General features: G+C 41.8%; 1 protein-coding gene across 2 annotated transcripts in view; it reads left to right on the top strand.

The window, feature by feature from the left end:
- Positions 1-27,125, top strand: part of LOC146002703 (uncharacterized) — a 124,668-nt gene extending 97,543 nt beyond the window's left edge. For both annotated transcript variants that reach the window (XR_014443746.1, XM_083140660.1), the window contains exon 3: positions 26,617-27,125. Coding sequence is in view for 1 of the 2 variants with exons in the window: in XM_083140660.1 (XP_082996786.1) it covers positions 26,617-26,706 (90 nt within the window). In the remaining variant the exon portion in view is untranslated. The remainder of the gene's footprint in view (positions 1-26,616) is intronic.
- Positions 27,126-27,429: the final 304 nt, after the last annotated feature.

Here is a 27,429-nt window from a genome sequence, read left to right as displayed (position 1 = left end):
ATCGATTCGTCTTATCATTTGTCAAGTAGTTGTTTTTAACTCCAATCTTTTTCAAGGACTTCTGGGTTGACAGCATGTGTGTTGCGCGATGATGATTCGACGAAAACCACCATTTCAGTGAACTTTCTTGACAATGACTCTAATATCAGTAAAGAGAACATTTTCTTACGAATAGCTGTTGTTAAGAAACCAATTCCTCAAACTTTTTCTGGTGGTCTCACGGCACCCAGCTGTTGTTTGTTATGGCTGGGCTTGGGGGTATGACTCACGCTGCTGTCAATACTCAATCATTCCCGAGAATCCAGGTTCGCCAGGCAAACCCAAGCGACAATTTTGTTATTTGGGTTGCATAGACAACAGGCTTTAAGATGTTACGATATCGTAGGTCTCGTGGCCCAAGAACTACTTTCCATGACTGTACTTCAAGTGCTACCCGAGCAGCCGAGCAGCATACAAGTTAACGGTATTCCCTATCTTATTCTCCGAATCATGCTAGACTTTCAACAACATGGTCTGTCAGCGACCTTCACATATATTCGCGCCCACAGTGACCTCAAATATCAAGATCGCGTTGATGTAATGGCTAAACAAGCGAGAACGAAAGAAACTGTTACCCCGATGCGCCTGCCGTACACTGAACTCCTCCCACGGGTCAAAATCAAAGTAGAACAACAATGGGATGATTGGTGCACCCAGCAACTCCACAATACCAGTACATATAAATGGTATGCACAAGTTGGCAACAAACGTCCTTGGTTTCAACACATTAAACTACCCCGTGCAGATTTAGTGTTTACCATGAGAATGCGTACAGGTCACGTTGTCATACATCCCAGTTCATATACCGTGCCTGCAACTTCCTGTCAGTGTGGAGAACCTATACAATCAACCACACATTTGTTTTTGCAATGCCCACTTCGACAACACCATCGCAATACTCTTTATAAACAGTTACAACGTGTGGATGTCCCATTTCCGATGTCCCTTTCGACTCTACTCTACGAACCACCGTCTGACGTCATTTGGATATTGTACAGCTTTCCAAGGAAACACAACATTGTAAGATAAACAGAGACTTGGAATGTAAACAAACTTTCTCATAACAAACCACGCGTGTTTACACTTTAGAGACATGGTATCAGAAGAAGAGAAGTGGAAATCGTTAATAGACGATACGACGACGAAGAAAAGTTTTATTCATGTATAAGTATAGGAGTTCTTGAGCGAAGTGTACTGTACTTCTACCAAATAGGACCTCTGGCAAGAAATCGCTCATAGGCGGTGTGTGCCAAACAAATAAGAAGAGAGCCGACGACGAGCGAAAGAAGCAACTTTTTGTATAAACTCTCTACAGTATTGACTCGTCGAGGGGCGGATTTTCTTGGGCAAGTACTTAGACATAGGATTTTTACTTGCGAGTTCTGCGTGATAATACTAATCATAGTGTGAGATAACTTGTACAACGGGGATTAGCGATATGGCCAAGTTGTGTGATTATGTGTTTGGCTTGCAGAAACACATAATGCGCGTGATGCTTGACGTCAATGTAGACCGTTTTCAAGGCAGAAACGGTCTTTGACGAACTGAAAAGAACATACCACGTTGTATTGGTCACGCGTTGCAGTGTGGCGAGGCAGAGTCTACGAGTCAAGCAAAGGTAACCGTAACGGAAGAGGTTACTCATCCCCATTGGATTGCAGCAGTGATGGTCAAATTGGAAGGTGCTGTTTGGCTAGATACCACTACAACGTCGAGTCAAGCATGTAACTAAAACAGAAGAGGTTACGAGGCGTCCTGAGACGATTCCAACATGGTAATGTGATAAATAGGAGAGTTTTCCCGTCGCAGAACAGTGTCTTACCCAAAAGTACCGTGAACGAGAATGAATGGAGCCGATGACGTGGGATTTGACGTCCCGCCAAGAACATAAGGTATGTAAAAGGAACTATAATTGAAATTGTACTTATTGAGTTCGCGAGTTGCGTTAGTGCTACCATTGTAGATTTCTCCTACAAGGAAAACGAAACTAATGGTGTGAACAAATTTGTATGCGTCGTCCGAATGAGCATATTCCCACATACGTAGTACTCTTTATTGGGCAAATTAGAATGCGTCGAAGCAGACAAGTTGCAGGACAACATTGTCACGTGTTGTTAAGAATATGCCACGAGTAATAAATTTTTATAGTACAAATGAGGGAGCATCAAATTGAGTCAGTTAATAATCAAAAAGGATCTATAGAGTAAAGATTTGTCAGGGTTCCAATTTGCGTGACTTTCATATTGTTTTGGATTGTCCGTTTTGCATGAATCTGGACTTAAGCGTCCTTGGAATGTACGTTAAATTATTGAGGTCGCGAAGACCTCGTTTGTTGTAAAGCATTAAACTATTTGAATTGTCATTGTTTTTTGACGCTGGTCGTCTAAATGTTTTGTGTTTGCAACATGAATTTTTGTACCTGTTCGAATTAATCTCGGACAAACTACGTTGCGGTGTCCGATGATAATAAATGTGCAAAACTTTAAAATTTGTTATCCGTGCATACACAAAAATCAACTTCTTGTTAATGTGGAAATGAATTAACTAGATACACTAGAGGAGAGAAAGCGTAAATAAGTAAGTTTCAAGATGAACTATCTTTTCTTAAATTGTCCGGTACTACTTATATACGAGTTTCAATGTTTGGGCCACACGTACGTGTTAGGCCATTGGATCCCATCTGCGGGACTGAAGTGAGACGAACAACGTTTCATTAACTTCACACTCATTCTTTTGTACGTTGGTCGGCGCGATATTAAATAATCGATTCCACCCCTTCTGGGTCACCTTCTATTAATTTAGTATTTGTATGGAGCGCACCGATCACGTTACAAAACTCAGGACTTCGTGCTCTGTCGCCTGACGTCTACACTAAACCGCTTGGCCGAGAGGTAAGATGTTCTTCGTCAACATCCCTTGAGATCATTCCACTCTCTGCCAGAAACCTGTCAGCGAGATTGTATGGGGACCATAAACGTAACCTAGCTCTACCATCTGACCCCTAAAGCGTTCATAGTCACGATCCCCGTAGTTGAAGTAATTGAAACCAGTAAACGCATCAATATAGTATATATGGTATACATATGTATACATAAAATTGTACTGAAATAATATTATATATAATATATATATATATATATATATATATATATATATATATATATATATATATATATATGAGAATTACTTCTCTCAGAGAAATTGCAAATATACTCACTCATAAAACACACACACACATATATGTAGTCTACAACAATTTGTTGTCCCCATAAAATTGATGTTGGCCCATGGAACTGCTTCTTTTTTGGTTATTGTTTTTTTTTGTTTTATCACAATTCGATAACTGGATATTGAACTTTGGAAATGGTTTATAAATCAACATTATTTATGAATTCAAATATTCCAATTTCAACCAGCATTTGTGCACTGTCTATCCGCGCATAGACTTGTTTTCTTTCGCTCGCACCAGAGATTCCCAAGACAGTATACAGGGTAATTCAAAATGAATGGTCCAACTTTACACAGTTATCATGACGTAATTATTTGCGATAGAAAATCAAACAAGGCCTCAATACAAAGAAAAAACCCTGGAAGTTTTCTTCTCACTAAGTGGGCTTATGCTGCTTTGCCGCTGTTCCACCAGGATCGCCAGTGTTGCAAAATGGCTAGTGACCAGTAGAAGGTGTATTGTGTGTTGGAGCCATCAAGAACTGATTCACTCACAATGGTGCAAAGACATTTCCACATGCGTTTTCGTAGTAATGCACATGTTTCACATTTCCAAAAGATTTACCAAAGTAACAACTGCGAATTGTTGGTGTTTTCAAAACAATGGACAATAACTTGCTGTCTCGTACATAGCATGTACTTGATTATCGTTTGGACGTTTACCGCATTACACGTGGTTCAATGTTGAATCTTTGTAATGCGAGTCATGTGAGTAAAACTTCCACAGTTTTTCTTCACGTTGATGCCTTGTCTGCTTTTCTATCATAAATAGCGTATCGTACCCAAGGCATTGGGTAAGAAGTATAAAGTCTTAGCATAGCAGGTAGCAGAGAAAAGAATGCTGAATAATTAATCAGGCAAAGGTCAGGTGATTGACTTGGAAGGCGTATGTGGCATGAGAGTTGGAAGGGAGAGAGAATGATCAGTTGGCGAGAATACGAGGAGAGAGTAAGGTCTGCGGATTGTGAGAGAGAAGCAAAGTGGAGAACGATTATTGGACGATGGTGTGTGATTGAATCGATGTCTCACAGGAAGGTCAGACAAGTGACATTTGAGAGGACAAGTATAGGAATAATCTTCATCTATTTGTAAGGCAAGTTATATCCTTTTCTAAACCAATCCATATCGGTTCGGTCATGGAGAGTATAAAACCCATATCTAACCTAAGTTAATTTCTATCGTCATTCCTTTAAAAGTAACCTCTTGCATTTATCACATTTAGGACAAGCGAGTGATAACCATCTGAGAGATGAATGAGAAATAACTACATCACCCAATTCAATCTAGAGGTTCTTGGTTCGATCCCAAACGCAGCATGGGAGTTGCGTTACGTGGTGAAGTGCTTTGGGCTTCTCATCCATTTTTCGCAAATGCGATGAGAAAACATTGCAGTACGTGAAATACTGCGATTTTAATCTTTTTCATTCCGAAATATGATGAAAATAATAGAGCCTTCTAGCTTTTCAAATTACGTACGTGCGATATGGCGCCGGAATTTTTATTTGTTAGCGCTTCACGTTGTGCTAATAATCATTTATTACAAAATATAAAGAAAAGAAAGCAAAAGGTAGACCAAGGAGTATGCTACGCGGTAAGGTGCAAATACATAAGAGCAGAGTTTCAACTAGGTTATTCGGCGATTGGGTTGTGGAAAAAGGAGAATTAACATTAGGATGTTGCATTAAGGTTGGTTAACTATTTCAAAGATGTGTTCGGCACTGTCGTTACTCTGTTACGCGATTGTTGAACCTAACTTATCAAATTTCCGGGAGAGTAAACAATTGCTAATAATGTTCTGTCAAAGCCACGGGGGATGAGAAATAAAAATAAGCATGGTTGTCATGGACACTATCAGCAAGTTGTGTATTTTACAATTAATCTTTATTAATGACGTTATCTTTAACAATATTATGCTAACAGAAGGACGATTGTTAGACACATTATTTTTAGGTAATATTTAAAGTATTTCATTTCATTCAATTGCTATTTATATTGATTTCAGTAAAATTAAGTATTCATATATTTTCACAAATCAATTATGATTTAAATTTTGCAGTAGCTTACACTCAAATTCTCAAGAGTATTTATAATATTACATTCAATTCATATGTAAACTTCAATTTGTTTTCAGTAATTATTAGCATTTATTTTTTTCTCTTCTCAAGATTCTAATTATATTTGGTGTGTAAAGGATGGCATTAATTAGAATTTGGGTAATTTATAGTAAGAGTAAATGTTATAACTGAATCGGTACTCCTTTTTCAAATTCCATTTCCTAAAATATAACAACCCTCAACTACAAGATTTTTCATATTTGTAATATTTACAAGTACTATTTTTTAAAAAAATAAGGGTGACTTAGAGGCGCCCTTGTCTCAACAAGATCTCTACACATACCGACATATTACGTTCTCTCACAAACAACATTACACTAGCAATCAGGAGGAAATGCCTGTTCGGTATATGATGCAAATTTCCTTTCCAAAACCTACCTGAATTGCCTCACAGATAATTCAAATTTTAACGGTGATATGAACATTTAAACAATATTATGAAACCATGTTAACAGTCCTCAGTTCAGCTCTTTCACAGATGTCAACTTCCAGAGATGGTCACCAGCTAAAACCTTGGAGAAATGAGAAATCAACACGATTTACACCTGAAGGACGCAGATAAATTATTTTGATCTACGAACATTTTTGAGAATTTCTCAAGATTTTTATTTCTGAGATTTTCTTTTAATTTTTTGACACGTGGAAACATGAATTACAATTAGACCTTTCATCAATTTTAATTACGCAGTTCAGCGAAATCAGTTGATAAGCACCAAATCGTTTAACACGGATCTCCTTCATTCTATTCTAATGAATTCCTACTGAAGTCAAGTAGTAGTGAGACCTGACATTCAACGCTGATAATACATACATCGATTTGAATGAATATTTACATACAACTAAATACTTCACATTCACAATTCGACGATATGTAGTTGTCTACTGTACGTTTTTCATCAATGACAATATTTGTAGCTGCAAAGTTAATGCATCAAAGTGAAAAACATTTTTCACGGCCACAAGGAACTAATATATACATGTATACGTGGTTTGGTTCAAGAAGAAACTTCATTGCTATACGCAGAGACTATTAAGTGATGTTAACAAGAGTAAAATTATGGTATTTTACTTGAACTCTTTGTGAGAATCAGAATCACTCAAGCATTAATTTTATGGACAAATGTTAGTGCTGTGATTTTATCTATCGAACACTATTATATTCTTATTTTCAAATACATAAATTCATGTACATATATTATGACTCAAGGACAGTTACTGATACAGTGTATATATTTTGATAAACTTCAAGTTTTTTAATTAAATATTTACTGTGATAATTGACATATATTATAACTAAAAACGACAGCTATATTTACATGATACACTAAAGTAAGAGACGGTGAAATTTACATCGATAATATGACATATGTGTGCAAGTGTAACTCGGATGAGTATCACAAATGTTGTTGATTTTGTAAATATTAACTTCAAAATATTTAATAGTGTTGTGCAGTGTCAGTGTTTACAGGATTGATTACATACTACCTCGCTAGTGTGTTACTGTGCCATAAACCTTGAACTAGGTCAATACGGATGGAACAATGACCTTATATGTAATTGTGTCACGTCGTGTGTGTTTCCATATTTTAGGCATGGACAATCATAACGTCAACGTGTGTGACGTAAGACTCACAATCATTGCATGCATGAATCAGCATGACAAACTCACATGTCAGTGTTTACCTTTCATACGCTGACAAGTATTGTTTATTTATTGGTTATTTTTCTCCATTCCTTTTTCTTTTTCAAGAGCTATATTAATCAAATTACATATGTTTGGTTATGATATGTTAATTCAATAATTTTGGGAAAATATTTTATAATAAAAAAATCTCTCCATAGGAAGGATCGATATGGAATACAACTTTAAATCTTTCATATTTAGGTGAAAATCAAAAGATTTTCTTTAGGGGGTAGAGGAGCGTATCGTACCCAAGGCATTGGGTAAGAAGTATAAAGTCTTAGCATAGCAGGTAGCAGAGAAAGGAATGCTGAATAATTAATCAGGCAAAGGTCAGGTGATTGACTTGGAAGGCGTATGTGGCATGAGAGTTGGAAGGGAGAGAGAATGATCAGTTGGCGAGAATACGAGGAGAGAGTAAGGTCTGCGGATTGTGAGAGAGAAGCAAAGTGGAGAACGATTATTGGACGATGGTGTGTGATTGAATCGATGTCTCACAGGAAGATCAGACAAGTGACATTTGAGAGGACAAGTATAGGAATAATCTTCATCTATTTGTAAGGCAAGTAACATCCTTTTCTAAACCAATCCATATCGGTTCGGTCATGGAGAGTATAAAACCCATATCTAACCTAAGTTAATTTCTATCGCCATTCCTTTAAATGTAACCTCTTGCATTTATCACATTTAGGCCAAGCGAGTGATAACCATCTGAGAGATGAATGAGAAATAACTACATCACCCAATTCAATCTAGAGGTTCTTGGTTCGATCCCAAACGCAGCATGGGAGTTGCGTTACGCTTGTTTGATTTACTATCATAAATAGTAACGTCATAATAACTGTGTAAAGTTGCACCATTCATTTTGAATTACCCTGTATATATTTTGGCGCTCTATAAAGGATTGTGGTTTGGTGCCTTCCCCTCCCCCTTGTATTACCAAGCATCGACATTTATTGAGCGTCCTTCAATGATTTTTCTTATGCCATGGTGTATGATATTTACATGCTGAAAATGTTGTACGAATAATTGAACCACTCCTGACTCTTTGACGAGAATAAACTTAGAATGGCCGCCCCTGTGCATAGCGCCTAGGCGTCAGACCCCCTATCCTATTCCTCGCTACGGGCCTGTATGGACGTGGTTCTGTGCATAGAGAAGCGGTTTTTCAAACTTTTCGAACACCTAAGTCCAAAAAATTAAACAGAACCTGTTCTGGATACCAGGACGGGCTCGGCCACTGGTGCACAATTACTAAACCCGAGTGTACAGTTCTATGTATACTTTTTTTAGTAGTATAGTGTCCGGGTTCTAAGCCATCAATTGGGGCTCGTGGGGCTCGGCGTGGGGCTCGATCGCCTTAATGGATTTCTCTCGTAAGGCGCAGTGTTGCCAACTCCTTACCCGAAAAAATCACCAAGGTTTTTGGTCTAACCTAACCTAAAACAAGGAGCTGGCAACCTTTTTCTCGCAGTGTTGCCAACACTACACCCGAAAGTAAAGCTCGGTGGGGCTCGCCTTGATGGTTTGCTCTTGTAAGGCATAAGCCCTATTTTCTCGCAGTGTTACCAACATCTTACTCGAAAAAATCACCAAGGTTTTTTTTTGTCTAACCTAGCCTAAAGCAAGGAGCTGGCAATCTTGCTTGAGGCTTGTTTTACAGTGCATAAAGCAAGGTTGCCAACCTATTGGTATTTTTGCCATAGCTTTTTACAAAAAAAAAAGCTGTCGTCGTAGCTTTTTATGATGTATATTTTGAGGGGCACAGAGTTGGCGACACTGTGGGTTTACTGTAGCTTTTTATGAGGGGGGGGTTTATTGCCCTCTGTTTACATCTGGCAACACTACCGTAGATTTTTTTGACAGTGTTGTTAACCTACTGGGTTTTTCACTGTAAATTTTCATCAAAGGACCTGAGGGGTCCATGTATTTTTTTATGTCTGGCAACACTGTTGGGGGCCTAGTGTTGGCAACACTGTGGGTTTACTGTAGCTTTTTATGAGGGGGGTCTATTGCTCTCTTTTTATATTTGGCAATTTTATTGGATGTTTTGTTTGAGGCTTGGGTTTTGCCAACCCATCCGAAGAAAATTCCACTATATGATCTTTCACTGGCTAAGCTAACCTACAAATAGGAATTGGCAACACTGACGAGTCTTGAATTATTATTTGAGGCTCGTCGGTGTTGCCTACCCACTCTACAAAAATTCTGCTATATGATATTTTGAAACTTTTGAATGCAACTTATCGTAATTTTCCAACTGTGGGACCAAATGTTTATATATCGTGACTTTTGTAAACCTCTTTCGGGAACAATGTGTCGCACACACACACGTGCGCGCGCGTGCCTGTATTGTGACGCAAGCAAACAAAAAAAACTTTGCGTGTCATTACAAAAAAAAAACTTTGACCGTATTCTTAAATAACTAACAAAGACAATGAATCTTTTTGGCTTCCGCAAACAGATCAACATGGAGACTGCACCGCCAAATTCCAATAACCTCTTACCTTCCGTATTATCTAAACTCAATGGTTTACTGATTGTTCATCTCAACAGCATTTGGACGAAACTGAATGACGATGTGGGCAAGATGTTTTATGTTTTTAATAACAATTTACATTTTTACGAAATTCCGATCGACGGGAAACTTCAAATCACCGTGAATCCGGAAAACGCAGGCGAAATCAAAATTTCTACCGGCAAGAATATTTTTCGAATCAAGCACGACAAGATGCTTTCTAACATTACGTATGATGTTTCTGCAGGAGATTATCTTTACATGGAACTTCTCGGAGATTACGACAAACTCATTCCTCTTTTTGTAGAATTACGAATCGTCTATCCTATTATAAATAACCGTTAACCAAAAATGCCTAACGACATTTTCGGCAACACCAAGCGTGTAGACCACGCAGAAGAGATTCTCATGTTGGACATTCGAGTTAAGAAGTTGAGGACCGATTTGATTGCTTTGCAGGAGACCTTAAACAAAAGTTTAGAGTCGGAAATCGCTACGCTCCAAACGCAATGTCTCGACCCCATTCTGAAAATCGATTCCGAACTGAAAACGCTCATAAAAAATTATGTCGACGTACCTTCTTACGACAGCGTTCAAAATATACAGTTGAGCGTGGATTCGCTTCAAAATGATTTGGCCAAATTACAGCAATTTCAATCGAAAAATGAAGATTTGGAAAAATTGAAACTCGAAATCGAAGAACGAACTTCCGCAATAGAAAAGAATTTCTCTGAACTTCAAACCGTCGTGAACGATATAGATGCAGAACGCTTACATGTCGTCGTTTCCAAATTACAAGAAGAATTCACCAGCACGTTAGAAGAAATTAAATCCAAGTTGCAGACTTTGGAAGATACAATGACGAACCTACCATCGTCGGACGAACTGCAGGTCATCGGTAAAAGCGTCGCGAACATAAAAATTCAATTGGAGGCCTATCAAGATTTCGAACACATTCAAACCACCATCGCTACGCTTCAGGCGTCCTTGGAATTGATCAACGAAGAAATTAAAAATATTCACGCTGAAGCGAGAGCGTTGACGAGCATTCAAGACACGTTAAGCACGGTTCAGCAGAAGATCGAATATTTAGAAAATTTGAACGTCGAAACGAATCTCGCTCATTTTCATCACGTACTCGACAACATACAGGGTGACTTGGAATCGTTACGGACGAGCGTGCCTTCGAGCGAAGATTTGGAAAAATTGAAAACGGCGGTGACGGCACTATCCGATTCGAACGACATCAAAAGTTCATTGAGCGATCTCGAGAGTAGGGTGGCCAATCTCCCCACCTCCAAAGAATTGCACGCTTTGAAAAGAAACATATCTCGAATGCTGAAACGACTAGAAACGGAAACGGCGAACGTGGAACAGATTCGAGACGAAATTAGTTCGCTGGTGTCGACGCTGCCCACTTCGCAGAGCGTCGCCGACCTTCACACGCAGTTTACAGAGATGCGAAGGATCGTGAACGATCTTACCGAGAAGAGCTCGAAATTGAATCAAGTCGAGAACCTTCAGAACATTGTCGTCAACATCAGAGATCAAGTTGGAGTGCTGGAATCCACGCAGGAATCGACGCTGGCCTCTTTCGGTGCCAAGTTGCAAGAACTCAACGAAAACTACAAGCAGTTGAACGTGGAAGTGAAAATCAAACCGTCGTTTTCTGCCGTAACAGATACCATAGTCGAGCATTTGCTGCCCATCGAAAATAAACTCGGACAAGTTCACAGTAATCTGCTCGGCGTCGACACTAAATTCGCTAAACTGCATTCTCTGCAAGCAATCGAAATCAACAGCGTACCCAATCAACAGAGAATCTCCACGTTCGTCGAAGGTAACAAATTGTACATGTTACATCCTTATCATCCGTACTACAAGTTTCTCCTCGATGGCACGATTCAGATAAACGAATTTTCGTACTGGTCTCACGGTAGAAAAGCTAGCGTTCCCACCATGACTTTGATATCGAATCGTGGTGTCCAGAAAGCAGGAAACATTCCTCTGGCACGTTGGAACGAAACGCGCAACATATATGAAATACACGAAGACGAAGATCTCACCGTTTTCGACGTGAGTGCCGGCGATAAGCTGATCATTCAAAACACGAGCGAAGTGCCACCCTCTTTGAATCCCATCACGCTTGTGCTTCTCTTGAAACGTAATCTCTAAAAAAAATGTCTAGGCAAGCCATCGTCGAAGAATTGCATAAACCTGCACGCCGTAACTACGAACGTTTGGCTGTGGTAACCAAGGGCATCGACGAACTCTGGCAAAGTGACCTCGTGGAGATGAGTAGCGGCAATTTGAAAAACGTACATAAATTGAACAAGGGCAACAAGTACCTTCTCACCGTCATAGACACGTTTTCGAAATTCGCATGGGCTCTACCTTTGAAAGCCAAAACAGGAACATGCGTCACGGAAGCATTCAAATTAATTTTTCGCGAAAGCGGCGGCAGACGACCACGGTTTCTGCAAACAGACAAGGGGAAGGAATTTTACAACGCCGTATTCCAAAAGTTTATTCAAAAACACAAGATTCAACATTATTCGACCTTCAGTCACATCAAAGCCAGCATCGTGGAAAGATTCAATCGAACCTTGAAAACACACATGTGGAAACGATTCACGCTTCGGGGAAATTACAAATGGGTCGACATCCTGCCGGAACTCGTCGACACCTATAATGATACGGTACACAGAACGATAGGCATGAAGCCAGCCGACGTTACCAAGTCCGACGAGCAGCGTTTAATTTCTACAGTTTACTGTCCAAAGTACACACCCACGACAAAAAAAGCTAAATACAAAATTGGAGACCAGGTGAGGATCAGCAAATTCAAACGCACCTTCGAGAAGGGATTCACAAAAAATTGGAGCACGGAACTCTTTACGGTGGTTCGAGTTCTACCCGGAAACCGACACACGTATATAATAAAAGATAGTAGCGGCGAGATTTTGAAAGGAAGATTTTACGAAGAGGAACTCTCTAAAACAAAACACCCCGACACGTACCTCATCGAGAAAGTATTGCGTAGGAAAGGTGACAAACTGTTTGTCAAATGGCTGGGACTTCCGGAAAAGAGTTGGATCGACGCGAACGAGGTGATCTTGTGAGTACGTGGAACGTGGTGAAGCGTCTACCGGATCCGGAAAGTCAAACGAGAAAAAAAAAGAACGGTGAGTTGCTTCCCGACAGCATCCGCTGTCTGATCGTAGGTCCTTCGGGGTGTGGGAAAACGACACTGCTCGTGGACAATTTTCTCCTCGCACCGAATTGGTTAGATTGGAAGAACAGGCACCTGTACGTGTTCTCGAAAAGTTTGGAGCAATCCAAATACCAGCAACTGATGAAACTGTACGATGGTCTGGACATTGCAACGTTCGCCTCGGAAATAAAACCACTCGACGATTGTCGTGAAAATTCAGTCGTTGTGTTCGACGACGCCATCCTGGAAAATCAAAATGAAATTCGCAACTTTTTCACGCAAGGTCGTCACAAAGGAATGGATTGTTTTTACCTAGCTCAAACGTTTTCCAAAATTCCAAAACAGTTAGTGCGCGACAACGCTAATTTCATATGTTTGTTTCGTCAAGATCACACCAACCTCAAGCACGCGTATGATGACTACGTAGGCGGAGACATGAACTACAATCAATTTTCGGAAGGCTGCTGCTCTACTTGCTGGAACGGTGACGATTTCGGATTCGCGACGATCGACATGACGAGGAAACCCAACAACGGAAAATACAGAAACAAAATCAACGACTTTCTAAACGTTGCAACGTTGTGAGAAACGACGTTTATAAATAACGTCATGACGAAACGAAAAATCGAAGACGAAAATCTCAAGCTTCGCGATTACCTCGCGAAACGCTTCAAAGGTTGGAAATCCGAGAATCGCGGATTCTACGAAGAGAAGAAACGTCAGGATCAACCTGTGATCGATGCCATCAGCGGTCTAGGTAAAGAAATTAAAAGTGTCACGGAACAAAATAAAAATTTGATTAATGAACTCGTACCGCTCGCAGCTAAAAGTTACGCCGTACCCACGCCCATTTCGAGCATTCCTTCGACGCCGTTCGAACTGAAGGATGCACCGGCACGACGTCGAGCCATAGGCAGCACGTCGTCTTCGGATAAAATCGAGTTGGGACCTTTGGCACGAGACTACCTGAGCACGGGGAAATTCGACAAGGATGAAGTGTTCGGATTGTATCCCAGCATGGAAACCAGCGAAGGCGGCGGTGTGGTGTGGAAGATTGGGAAATCGAAGGTGACCTTCGAAGGCAACGACATTAAAGTCAATTTAGGCGACAAGGATAGTTGGAACAGGTATCCGGGTACGGTGGGACTGTGGGAACTCGTCGCCAAAAAGCAGCCGAAAGATTATACCGACGAAGATTACCAAAGTTACAAGGAAATTCTGATCATGACGGATGCCTTGTACCAGAACAACGACGCCTCGCAGAATAGGGTGAAATCGAGAAAGCGGCGAGAAGTACAGGAATCTCATCAAACCGATTTGGAACCAGGTCAAAACAGGCAGCGGCGTCAAACGCTACAACACGTTACCCAAAGAATTCGTTTGGGTGGACGACGTGAGGAAACTCGTGGACCGATTGTTGGTGATAGCCGGCGAAGAGAATGCAGGCAACCGTAATTTCTACAACGAGAAGGTTGGCATCGTGGACATGATCAGCACGAAACTTTCCAACTTCATCGTGAACGACGACAAGGGCATAGGTTACCTGATCAAAATCATCAACACGCTGCCTCCGAAATTTTGGAACGTGGCCGAAGGAAAGGGACTCGTGAACGACATCATCAACAAGTTACCTTTCGAGATGCATCTACCTGGCTACCAGTACTGCGGACCGGGTACCAAACTCGAGAAAAGATTGGAGAGAGGAGACAAGGGTGTGAATCCGTTGGACGCGGCATGCAAAGATCACGACATCGCCTACAACACCACGCAGACGGATCTGGACGCACGTCACGAAGCAGACAAAAAATTGGAGCACGCAGCTTTCGAAAGGTTCGTGAGCAGAGACGCATCGCTGGGTGAACGGGTCGCCGCACTGGGTACCACCATCGCCATGAACACGAAACAAAAATTGGGGTGGGGTATATAAATAACATCCAGTAAAAAAAAAAAAACTTGATATATAAATAACACACATCATAAAAAAATAATTTTTGGTATATATAAATAACACACATAGTGAAAAACAATTAAATTTCTCTCTAACACTCTGAAATTTTTCTTTGATATGACGACTGAAAAAATGAGCGATCTCCAAGCATTAAAACAAATGCTAAATTTGTCAGTCGAGTATGTAAAAATTCAGGAATTGGAAGTCGACAAACCTTACACGATAACTTCCGGTTCAATTGTTTCTACCCAGTATGGTCCCAAGGTACGCTTGTTGCTCAACGCACAATACAGTCTATTTTTACCAGATCGATACGCTAACATGTTATCCGACGAGAAGCTATCTATTTTAATCGAGAACAAAACTCGAATCGTGTACAAGGGGACAAAGGAACTTCTTGGCAAGAAAACGAAGCACGTAATAGAATTTGTGTAGCGACTGCGAGGCCGTAAAAAAAATCTCTGAACATTTATATATAAATAACATACCGTAAAAAAACTACACAAGAAAAAATCTCAGAATATATATATAAATAACATACCGTGAAAATAACACATAGAGCATCAACATGAAGCCCAAGGGTGTCGTGTACCAGATACCATACTCCAATCTAAAAAATCTAGGTGCTCTCGATGGGTCACTCACCAAGAAACAACGCGAGAAGAAACGTTCTTGCTTGTCGAAAGGACACGGAATGAAATTACTTCTCAGCACACCTCAATTGAAAAGATTGCAGCGTTCGCGGAAACAGCAAAAGGTCGGAGGTTTCATATTCAGCATCCCGGCCATCCTAGCAGCATTGGGGGCTGTTGGAAGTTTGGCTGGCGGAAGTGCCGCCATCGCGAAAACCGTCATCGACTCGAAGAAGAACAAGGCCGAGTTGGAAGAACAGAAACGTCACAACCTGGCCATGGAGAAGAAAGGAGGAAAAGGCGTGATGAGAAAGTTTAAAAAAAAGAAACAGAAGCACTCACCAACCGAGACATTGAATCTCTGATCGAACCGTTACAAATCAAATACTTCAGAGGAGTTTTCATGTCCGACTCGCTACCTTCAAGCGTTAAAAGAAGAGAATGCGGAGTAGTCAACTTGGACGGTCAAGAAAATCCAGGCACGCATTGGATATGTTACCACAAAAACGATGATAAAGCATTCGTTTTCGATTCTTTCGGAGGTGTTCCACCTACAAATTTAATTCATTATCTGAAAACGAACAAATCCTCTATATACTACAACGACGAACGCATTCAAAATTTCGGAGACGTGAACTGCGGCCATCTCTGCCTCTCCGTGCTCGCGTTTCTCTCTAAAATAAATAACCCTACGATCGAGGATTTCCAGAAAGCATTGTGGAACCTCAAACAGCATCACTAGGATGGGCGTGTTCCATCTCACGAGCGAATCTTCAATCTTGAAACTCACGCTGCACGACGACATCGTCTATCCTAAATCCGTGGCTCTGCGTGCATTCTACAGCATGTACCTCATACCTAATGTTACGCAGCACAACAACAAAATTAGCGTCGGAAGCGAACACATCGTCGTCACGCCAGGTCAATACAATCTTTCCACTTTGCAAGCTCAATTACCCAAAGGCACATACCTTTCTCAAAATTCGGTCACGCACAGAGTGGAAATCCTATCCGCGACGGAGACCGTGGACCTGGGCACCATGGGAGAACTTTTAGGTTTCGAGAACAACCACCCAAAACTCGAAGCTGGCATCAAGCACGTAGCAACCAACATTCCTAAATTCTTGGCCATAGAGACTCTGAACGTACACTGTAACGTGGCGGAAGGCATGATCACGAAATCTTCGGACGGATTATTAGGAAGTCACAAGCAGACGGGAATCATAGCCACTTTCAAACCAAGTTCCGAGTTCATGGAACCGATCATCTACACGCCCTCTTCGCCGATCTATTTTCCAGTATGTCGCAACCGCATAGACGACATAGAGTTGGTGGTGACGAACGAGAAAGGAGACGTGGTGGATTTCGCAGGTGCCACTACGACGGCCATCGTGGAGATCAACGTATAATAAATAACCACACATGTAAAATGGAGCAAATCGAAAGTTACGAATTACAATCTTTCCCTCCCAACCGTCGCACGTTCGCCAATCTGAACGAAGCGAACAGGGAGATCGAATACGACGTGGACGTAGGCGACGGGTTTATTCATCCTCACAGAGCGGACCTCTATCTTCAATTCGACGTGGTGAAGAAGGAAAGCGGAGACGCGTTTCCCGCAGCAGCAAACTTGATACTCGTGGACAACTTCGTGCCTCACCTGTTCTCGCAGGTGGAGGTGAGGAAACACAACACCGTCATCGACAGAATAGATTATCCAGGCATCACGTCGACGGCAGTGGGAACGTTGAAATTATCCAAAACGCACGCCGCGTACTACCAGGCCGGGGGATTCGAAGCCGGAACCAAAATATCGACGAGAAGTCACACGGTGCTTTTTCCCATGCGTCTGCTGCCTGGTTTCTTCTCGGACTACAAGGAGATCATGTGGAAGGGAGGACTGAGGATCACGTTTCGAAGAGCGGCCAACGACAACGACGCACTGATGCGATACGCTACTTTGGGTCCGGACGGCACCACGCCGATAGCCAACACTTTACCCGAAGCAGCGAAATGCGTCATCCGGAGCATGGAATTGAGAATGCCGGTGGTGGAATACGAAACGAATTACGCCCTCAAGTACAAAGCGGAGATCTTGAAAAGTCCGCAGGTGCCGATTCACTTTCACGGTTACCAGTGCGTGCAGAAAATGGCGTCGGGAAGTCACATGGAATTCGACGTGACGACGCAGTTCAACAACATACAGTTCGACATGCCAGATTTCGTCGTAGTGCTTTTTCAGACCGGGAGGGACAAAAATCAGGAAAAAAATTCCAGCAAGTTCGACGACTGCAAGATCAAGATCGTTTATCTGAAGAACGGTAGGAACGAAGTGTTCCCGCGCGAGAATTACAACCTCGACGTGACCAAAGACGATTACCTCAAACTTTACGAAGCTTACACGGCTTACAAACGCGTGACCGAGGGAAGCGTGGACATGTACTACACGCCCAGCGAATTCAAAGCACGGAGACCCATGACCGTCATCAACACCACGAAAAGAAAGCAAGTGGTGGTCAACGATCGTACCAACATCAAGATCGTATGCGAGTTCCACGATGCCTTGCCTGCAGATACTCTGTGCAGTGTCATTCTTATTGCAGAGAAAACATTTGTGTATGACGTCAAGAATGAAAGAGTAACTGAACAGTTTTAAATAAATAAAAAAAAAATAGCACACAATAAGAAATGTGGAATTTTATATATATAAGTACAAATTGCAATTAGCAGTTTCCAGAAGTTTAATTTTGCTGTGCCATGCATGCATGTAATCGAGGAAGTGGAAGTAAATTAAAATTGTTTTTTTTTTCGCATTGCCTATTACTTTTTGTTACACTCTGGGCAGGTCTTACTAGTTTGGAGGCGATAGTGGCCCCACGGAAGTGTATGGACCCCACATTCAAGAATACACCTCTTGTCGTCGTGTGCATCCAGAGCAACTTTCCTGACAATATTAGTTGTAAGCACATGATCGACGCTTTGGATACGATGCTCTTTTTGTAGAATGGGCGATTTTGTTCTGAGGCACTCGAGGTAATCCTCAAACTTGAGGTGCTCCCGAACCACTTGCCTGCTTACACCCTTTGCCTTTTTTGTTACAGAACCCTCAGCCCGGATCGCATAGGCTTTGGCACGAAGTCCAGCAAACTCCACAATCACATCCCCGTCTTTCTCGTCCTTGAGTTTGCCGGGTATTTTTTTGTTCCGGGGCAGAATTCCATACCGGTTTAGCTGGGGATAGCCCGATGTGTCGAAGAGCTTGACAAGAGCTGGAACTTTGGCTATATCACCATACGCATCGGCCGTGCGAACATGGTACACCAAGCTGTCTGTGTCTGTGTAGAGGAGCGAGATATTGTGGTTGTAGTGTGCACGTAGTATGCCGTAATATGTCTCGAACATGCACAACTTGCTCAGATCCAAAACTGCAGCTCCCACATAGATGGGCTTGTTGAGTAGCACCTTGCCCCGGTTCATGTGAATCAGAGACATCTGTTCGTTGTAAATTGTTCGAGACCTGAACAGCGGGCTTGCAACAAGTCGACAACACTGTGTTTTCTTCGTCACCAACCTCACATCAACGCGATTTCGCACATTCTCCATGGTCTTCCCAAATACCGCATTGTTCATTAATTTGAAAAAATCGCGATCAAGTTCCGAAGTGGCATCAGTGCGATGTTTGGTGTTCAGTTCGATGTACGGCTTCAACCATGGAGACTGCCTGAACAAGAGTACGTGGTAAACTGCTTTGACCGAGACCCCTTGCTGCATTAACCACTGGAGGTTCCGGTAGTGTAGCACATAACGCTTTTTGGGCTCCAAGTCCATGACGAGCTTCGGTTGATCCGAGCCAGGTGGACACTTGAATTCCGGAGCAGGCGAAAGGTCACAGAATGTATCCTGCAGCTTCTCGGGGAAGTCAAGGTCCACCTCGGCAAAAAACCCAAACTCGTCGCACTCTTTTTCGATGTCGTGGTATAAAGGATCAACCCACTTAAACTGTCCTGTTGGGAGTGGCTGCATCATGGAGTGCCCGTAAAGATTATTCACGTCAGTGTACATGATGTAGCTTGATGGTTGGGAGGGGTCGTAACCAGTGGCCATGTGGTGATTGTTGGCGTGTGCGAAGCGTTGCGACACTTGGACCATGCCGCCCCGGATAGCTCTCTCGATGAAAAGCATGATATCATTATCGGAGATAAGTGAAAGTTTAACTTTAGTCAGCAGGAGCATGGCCGACCATGCCAGTCCAGGAAGGCTGTAAAAATATACAGGGTCCAGGTTGTAAATGTTTATCGCAGTCGCCCGAAACGCCTGGAACACATCGGCAAGAAGCGTCACATCAAGCTTCAGGTATGCATCGTGGTAATCACCGAAAGTTCGGCAACCCAACTCGACCCACATAGACTGAGCATGCTTGTACTCCTCGTCGGTAATACCAGAACCTCTCAGCTGGCTGTAGAACTTATCCTGGGGAGGCAGCAACTCTTCTTCGAACTTGGAAGGGTCTGTGACGTATTCGTAGGGGTAGACCCCTTTACGTCTGATGAGTGCGACATCTAAGTTCGGGAAACTTGATGTAGTAATGGCTAGTTGGTCGTCTCTGAGCTTCCCAGCAAGAGCATCGAGGCTTGCCTGGAGGAACCTCAGAGAGTCGAGGAACCGAAGCTCGATGCTGCTGCTTGAGTTGGGGATCGGCACCCACTTGCTGATGCTAATATAACGCTCCTCGTTCTGTGCCAGGACATTGATTCTCGCATTGTCGTACCCTAGATGTGTAACCAAGTGATGGAAATCATATCCCGAGCCATTGTGAAAAAAGACCGGTATGAAGCGCGGGTCCCTGGCTCTCAAGTTACATCTGTTGCACCACGGGCCAATGTAGCTTCCGGTCCCATAATGGTCATGGTGGTGGACCTTTTTGTTATCGTCAGTGAAGACCGACTTGCAAACAGGACAATTTAGAGCCATTTCGTGCTGATGCTTGTCTTCCGGAGACAGAGGCAGCATGGGCTTGGGGGCCAACAGCACCTTCCCTATCTTGATGGCTTCCTGTTGCATTCTCTCCAGGAAGTGCTTGACCGGGTCGGGACCGCGATACACATAGGGCTCGGAGGCAATATGTTGGTCTCGCCACACCACAACATAGGAGTAACTCGAGGCCTCGTGGATTTGGAAAGGAATGGTAAAGGATGTTTCGGGGTTGGGCTCGCAGTTAGACAGAGGTTGAAGAAAGGCCTCGAAGTCTGCTACAATATAGGCAGGATGCTTCACCATAGCACTGTGCATGCGAAAGCACTCTACTGCACCAGGTTCGGGCAGGATAATTCGTGCAGGCTTGTTGGTACCACAATAGAGCATGTGGCGAGCTAGCTTCTCAGCAGCAATGTTGGGTCCTCTGATGTACCGGTAACCCTGCTGTTCTCGATTATAAAATATAGCCAAGCACCTGCGACACACCTCGACGTGGGTTTTGTCTTTGCTCCGTTGGCTCGAAACAAGCCGAGAGAGGGAACGGATAAGGGTGTAATGGTGATGGGTTTCGTCCTTGATGAGCAGGAGGTTGATTTCTCGTACCTCGTTGTTGTTGCTCACCCGGATGGGATGGACCTCATTTTCGTTCTCGGTGAGACCGTAAACATTGATGGCTAATTGCAGGCCCAACAAGTCACGAGCACGAGCCTCAAACTTGCGAATATGCGAGACTTCTACAGGGTAGGCAATCCCGGCCATTGCATCCTCCAGTTCCGACTCATACTGCTTGTAGTGAGCAACACGGTACGAGTGGTTTTTCCAGTGAACAGGGTGCAATGCTGCCAGCACCGACCAGAGGAAACATTTGGTGTCTTTGTTCTGAATATTGAGAACAGCTTTCCTTGCTTCAACCTCGGGTGGCAGGGCAATATAGCTAGACCCTGCCAGTGGCAGGGACTTGCTAAGTTTCAGACAAAGTTCGTGGGGGTCGCCACACAGCGAACCGCCCGAGCCTTTAGCCCGATGCTCCTCGTGCTTTGCCACAAACTCCTCGACAAACTTGTCGTAGATGCTGTCGAGGTCAGTGATATCTGCCTGATGCAGTGTTTTTGCTTTTGTGGCATGGAAGAATTTATATATTTCATCAGACGGTTTCTTATACTTGCAGCATAGCACAGCATAGAATTTAGTGGAGTATGTAGCCAATGCATCGTTGAGGATGGATATTATCTTAGCTCGCTCGCTCTCCAGAAAACTACGCACATCGCAGAAGCTGTCTGATGTTATGTTAAAGTCTTCTAATAAATGCTCAAACGCAATTCGGTCTGCTTTCTTCGCCAGCTTGACGCGTTTGGCAGGTGGCGATGCATCGAGGGAGGTTACTTCTACCTTTCGCTTGGAAGGTTGTGGTAGAGATGTTCCAGTGCTCTTGCAAGTAAGCTGGTGTCGCTTGAAGTTATCAATAGTAAAATTTATTCCACACTTAGAGCACAATTTGGTTGCACATATTCGCTTTCCCGGCACACAAGTACGACAGTGCCTTTGAAAATGTTTACTTGACACAGCAATTTGGCACGTAGGGCAATTTTTTACAGAACGCATAATGCAGAGATTTTTTGGGGGTATGTTATTTAATACCTAATGCTGTGCAATGCAAAATATAATTGTTCACTTTTTTTTTTAACTATTTTCTATGACCTTACTTGGGTTTTTTTTTTTCGCCAAATTATATGCTTCTAGTCTCCTATACAATACAATATACGTACAATATTGTCAACAGTATTATATTTGAGCAGGTTGCTTGTCACCTAAACACTACAGCTCACAGGTTGGGAAAATCTGACATGAAAGTAGATAATACGCTTATGCCTTATTTATATATAATTTTCACGGGGCGTTCAATATTGTCAACAGTATTATATTTGAGCAGGTTGCTTGTCACCTAAACACTACAGCTCACAGGTTGGGAAAATCTGACATGAAAGTAGATAATACGCTTATGCCTTATTTATATATAATTTTCACGGGGCGTTCAATATTGTCAACAGTATTATATTTGAGCAGGTTGCTTGTCACCTAAACACTACAGCTCACAGGTTGGGAAAATCTGACATGAAAGTAGATAATACGCTTATGCCTTATTTATATATAATTTTCACGGGGCGTTCAATATTGTCAACAGTATTATATTTGAGCAGGTTGCTTGTCACCTAAACACTACAGCTCACAGGTTGGGAAAATCTGACATGAAAGCAGATAATACGCTTATGCCTTATTTATATATAATTTTCACGGGGCGTTCAATATTGTCAACAGTATTATATTTGAGCAGGTTGCTTGTCACCTAAACACTACAGCTCACAGGTTGGGAAAATCTGACATGAAAGCAGATAATACGCTTATGCCTTATTTATATATAATTTTCACGGGGCGTTCAATATTGTCAACAGTATTATATTTGAGCAGGTTGCTTGACACCTAAACACTACAGCTCACAGGTTGGGAAAATCTGACATGAAAGTAGATAATACGCTTATGCCTTATTTATATATAATTTTCACGGGGCGTTCAATATTGTCAACAGTATTATATTTGAGCAGGTTGCTTGTCACCTAAACACTACAGCTCACAGGTTGGGAAAATCTGACATGAAAGTAGATAATACGCTTATGCCTTATTTATATATAATTTTCACGGGGCGTTCAATATTGTCAACAGTATTATATTTGAGCAGGTTGCTTGTCACCTAAACACTACAGCTCACAGGTTGGGAAAATCTGACATGAAAGCAGATAATACGCTTATGCCTTATTTATATATAATTTTCACGGGGCGTTCAATATTGTCAACAGTATTATATTTGAGCAGGTTGCTTGTCACCTAAACACTACAGCTCACAGGTTGGGAAAATCTGACATGAAAGTAGATAATACGCTTATGCCTTATTTATATATAATTTTCACGGGGCGTTCAATATTGTCAACAGTATTATATTTGAGCAGGTTGCTTGTCACCTAAACACTACAGCTCACAGGTTGGGAAAATCTGACATGAAAGTAGATAATACGCTTATGCCTTATTTATATATAATTTTCACAAACATACAATATTGTTAAGAGCGTTAGTTTTTGTAGAGCTCTCTTTTTCCATCTTTCCTCTATACAGTGAAGCTGTAGAAGACACAATTAGCTAACCTAGCATACAACATACCTTGCTAATTAATATGGATATTGTCACACATTCCTCTTATTTTATACTGTTGTAAATGGAAAAGATTATGTACGGTAAATGTTTTGTACATTATAGGAAAAAAATGCAAAATATCCCCCAATTTTAATTCGATCCATCTCTGAATCGAATTTTTACATATTCTCACGCCGGCAAATGTTGCCCTATTTGCTTCTTTTACTTGCCTTGCTTAATTAACACTCGCTAATTAGCATTTTTTTGGAAGAAGTCAACTAGAACAACATATGGCGGTATGAGAAATATGCAAATCAAGGAACATTTTAGCAATATATGGGCCCTAGCAATTAGCTTTCTCGACTAAGAGTACTCTTTTAAACGTCTTCTGCTGATCGTATTACTAAACGAGGACGTTTAAAATGTTTGGGTGTTGAAAAAGTTTGACCCTACTTTTTATTTCTATTGTTTGCTAATAGATGGCGCTAATAGTACCCCCTCCCCTCCCTCTCCCCTCTTCTCCTCTGCTGTATGACAAATAGCACAAACATAAAAATCAAGATTTTGGAGAGCAAAACATAAAATTTGCATGCATCTGATGTCGAACCAGGAACTTTTATCTTTCGGGGGGTCAACATTATTTTTTTACTCAGTCGTCATATAACATGAACACACGCAAAGATTTACATGTGCTTTTATTATTTTGTGTTCGGTAAGTACAAGTATATTCTTACATAAATTATTGTTTAATTTAATAAATTGTAAACTCGGAGCCTGCTATACTAACACTCCTTCTGTCTATTGAAAGCGAATGTTGCGTGCATGCGGAAATAACACAGAAAAAAAGCGGATGGAAGCAATTTAAAATCAGTGGGAGCAAGGTTAGTATTACGAGAGCGTAAAAACATGTGCTTTCATTCAACTTCGAAAAATAAGAATAAATGTGTGCATACAGAACACATATGCTTTCTTTTCACAGTTGTAAAATCATATAAATTGTACATGAAGTAAGTTACGGGAAGGCTCTCTCTTTTATGTCTGTGTATATGTTGTACAATTAGGTACAAGTATTATACAATTAGGTACAAATTGTTGTACAATTATTTTCCCCAGTTGTCCAGTTGGAGTTGGGGGGCATAACACTGGTACTATTTGTAATCACAGTGCTTACTCATGTATTTTGTTTAATATTTTATTTCAAATTCACTGTCTGAAACTAGTTTTGCCAGTTCCTGGATGTAGGTTTACCTACTCTGTTGGTTGTCACTGTCAAGCTTCCAGTATTCGTACAGCATAAAAAGCTATAACCCCCCTCTCAAAATATATACATTGTATACGCCAAGATGCTCAATAGCCTAGCAACACATCATGAAAAAACATGCCAAGAGGACCCAGTGGGTTTATAAGTCAGTGCTGCCAACTCCTATTTGTAGGTTAGCTTAGCTAGTGAAAAATCATATAGTAGAATTTTTGTGGAGTGGGTACGTAACACCGACGAGCCTCAAATGATGATTTCAAGCCTCAAATAATAATTTCGAGCCTCAAAAAAGGAACATCCAATAAAATTGCCAAATATAAAAAGAGAGCAATAGACCCCCCTCATAAAAAGCTACAGTAAACCCACAGTGTTGCCAACACTAGGCCCCCAACAGTGTTGCCAGACATAAAAAAATACATGGACCCCTCAGGTCCTTTGATGAAAATTTACAGTGAAAAACCCAGTAGGTTAACAACACTGTCAAAAAAATCTACGGTAGTGTTGCCAGATGTAAACAGAGGGCAATAAACCCCCCCTCATAAAAAGCTACAGTAAACCCACAGTGTCGCCAACTCTGTGCCCCTCAAAATATACATCATAAAAAGCTACGACGACAGCTTTTTTTTTGTAAAAAGCTATGGCAAAAATACCAATAGGTTGGCAACCTTGCTTTATGCACTGTAAAACAAGCCTCAAGCAAGATTGCCAGCTCCTTGCTTTAGGCTAGGTTAGACAAAAAAAAACCTTGGTGATTTTTTCGAGTAAGATGTTGGTAACACTGCGAGAAAATAGGGCTTATGCCTTACAAGAGCAAACCATCAAGGCGAGCCCCACCGAGCTTTACTTTCGGGTGTAGTGTTGGCAACACTGCGAGAAAAAGGTTGCCAGCTCCTTGTTTTAGGTTAGGTTAGACCAAAAACCTTGGTGATTTTTTCGGGTAAGGAGTTGGCAACACTGCGCCTTACGAGAGAAATCCATTAAGGCGATCGAGCCCCACGCCGAGCCCCACGAGCCCCAATTGATGGCTTAGAACCCGAACACTATACTACTTTTTTTTGTTTGTTTTTAACTTATCATCACACTATATTATTAATGAAAATGGTCATATATCCTCATAGCATTATGCCTCCAATAATACTCATGACCATGGGCGTATTTAAGGGGGGCTCAACGGGCCGAACCACCCCTTTTGGTTCAGTAAAATTACCTGTTCTATCAACTTGTTTATAAACATTTCTTCGGACTTATTTTATTTACCTAAATTCGAGACGTATAGGACGAGATATGGATGGGCAGGAATTGCACACACCAGATGGGACCGCAGACGAAATGTCTGCAATTTCCTGAAAGTTTCGGAATTTCTGCAATAAGAAACTACACTGGGATTGTCAAATCAGTTATATTTTATAAACGTTAGCAATGATTATTTTACTTCGGCAGGCACGTACTTTACCTCCACCGGCTAATGTACCACACGCAAGACTCTGCTCATCAATATCACGCATAATAAATAGAAAACCAAATAACCCTTATACTCAAAACAGCTGAAACGAAATCAACAGCATAGTGCAAGGCGTGAAATGTCGACTGAGCAGCTTAGAATAACTATGGAAACCCTGGAGGGGCAGGGGTGTGGAGGAGGCAAGGGGAAACTTGGAAAGCGTGTGACCTTGACTGCACTATTTTAGTGGCGTGAGCTTTTTTTCACTCGCTGGGGCGACTTTGCAAGTATGAAGATGTGACAAGGTATTTTTCATGGAAAGCGTCGCGGAGCACACTTTGAGAATCACTGGCTTAGAGTAATCGAAATGTCTTTGTCTTTTTCAGAACTGCTTGAAGACCGGCACTCACGAGAATGAAGACACACATGAGAGAAGCAGATGGGAAGCAATTGCATATGAGCCAATTCCACCATGATGCATAACTGCTTCCTTTCCTACTGGCCACACGGAATTTTTCCCAGCAGGAATTCTAAGGAATCGATTTGAGCAACTACGACCACCCTTCGGAAACTACTTGATGCACGAGACCCGCACAAGAAGCAAGAAGATCTAACACACGGAACACTCAAAACACTTATGTACTATTTCAATAAATACAAAATGCAAAAAGTCGTACGTCACATCTCTTTATGAGCACCATATGCGGATCCATTTTTTTTTGTGGGAGAGGCACTAAGCATAATAGAGGGTGATTCAAAAGTCTCCACAAATGGTCATGATGGAAACAGGTTTGGCCTAGGAGGAACCATACTGGTGTGTTCCAAGCGGACGTCCGCCATATTAGTGGCCGCCATATTGAATTCAACTAAAAATTTATAGTTTTGAAGGGGATGATGTGATATATGAAATCAGGCTAGAATTTCACGAGAAATGCAATGGTGAAGGTTTTTCCGACGTATCTTTAACCAGTAAAAAGTTACGACTGCATGATTATTCCAAATATCTTATTTTCCAGGTGTAAGAAAACAATGCGAGAATGCACTATCGCGTCGGTGGAAGTTCTGGGACGTCCTGATCGTCATCTGTCGTTCACTGATCCTGTCTCCCGGAACTTTTGGAGTTAATTGTGCAATTGCCACATGCGACACTGCATCTCGTTGGGGGCGTCGTTGATTAAAGTCATTTGCAATGGCACGTG

The sequence above is a fragment of the Lepisma saccharinum genome, chromosome 18, assembly GCF_977018435.1.
Source record: "Lepisma saccharinum chromosome 18, izLepSacc3.1, whole genome shotgun sequence".
Lineage (NCBI taxonomy): Eukaryota > Metazoa > Arthropoda > Insecta > Zygentoma > Lepismatidae > Lepisma > Lepisma saccharinum.
Note: the sequence above shows the minus strand (reverse complement) of the source record. Positions and strands in the feature narration are given on the sequence as shown.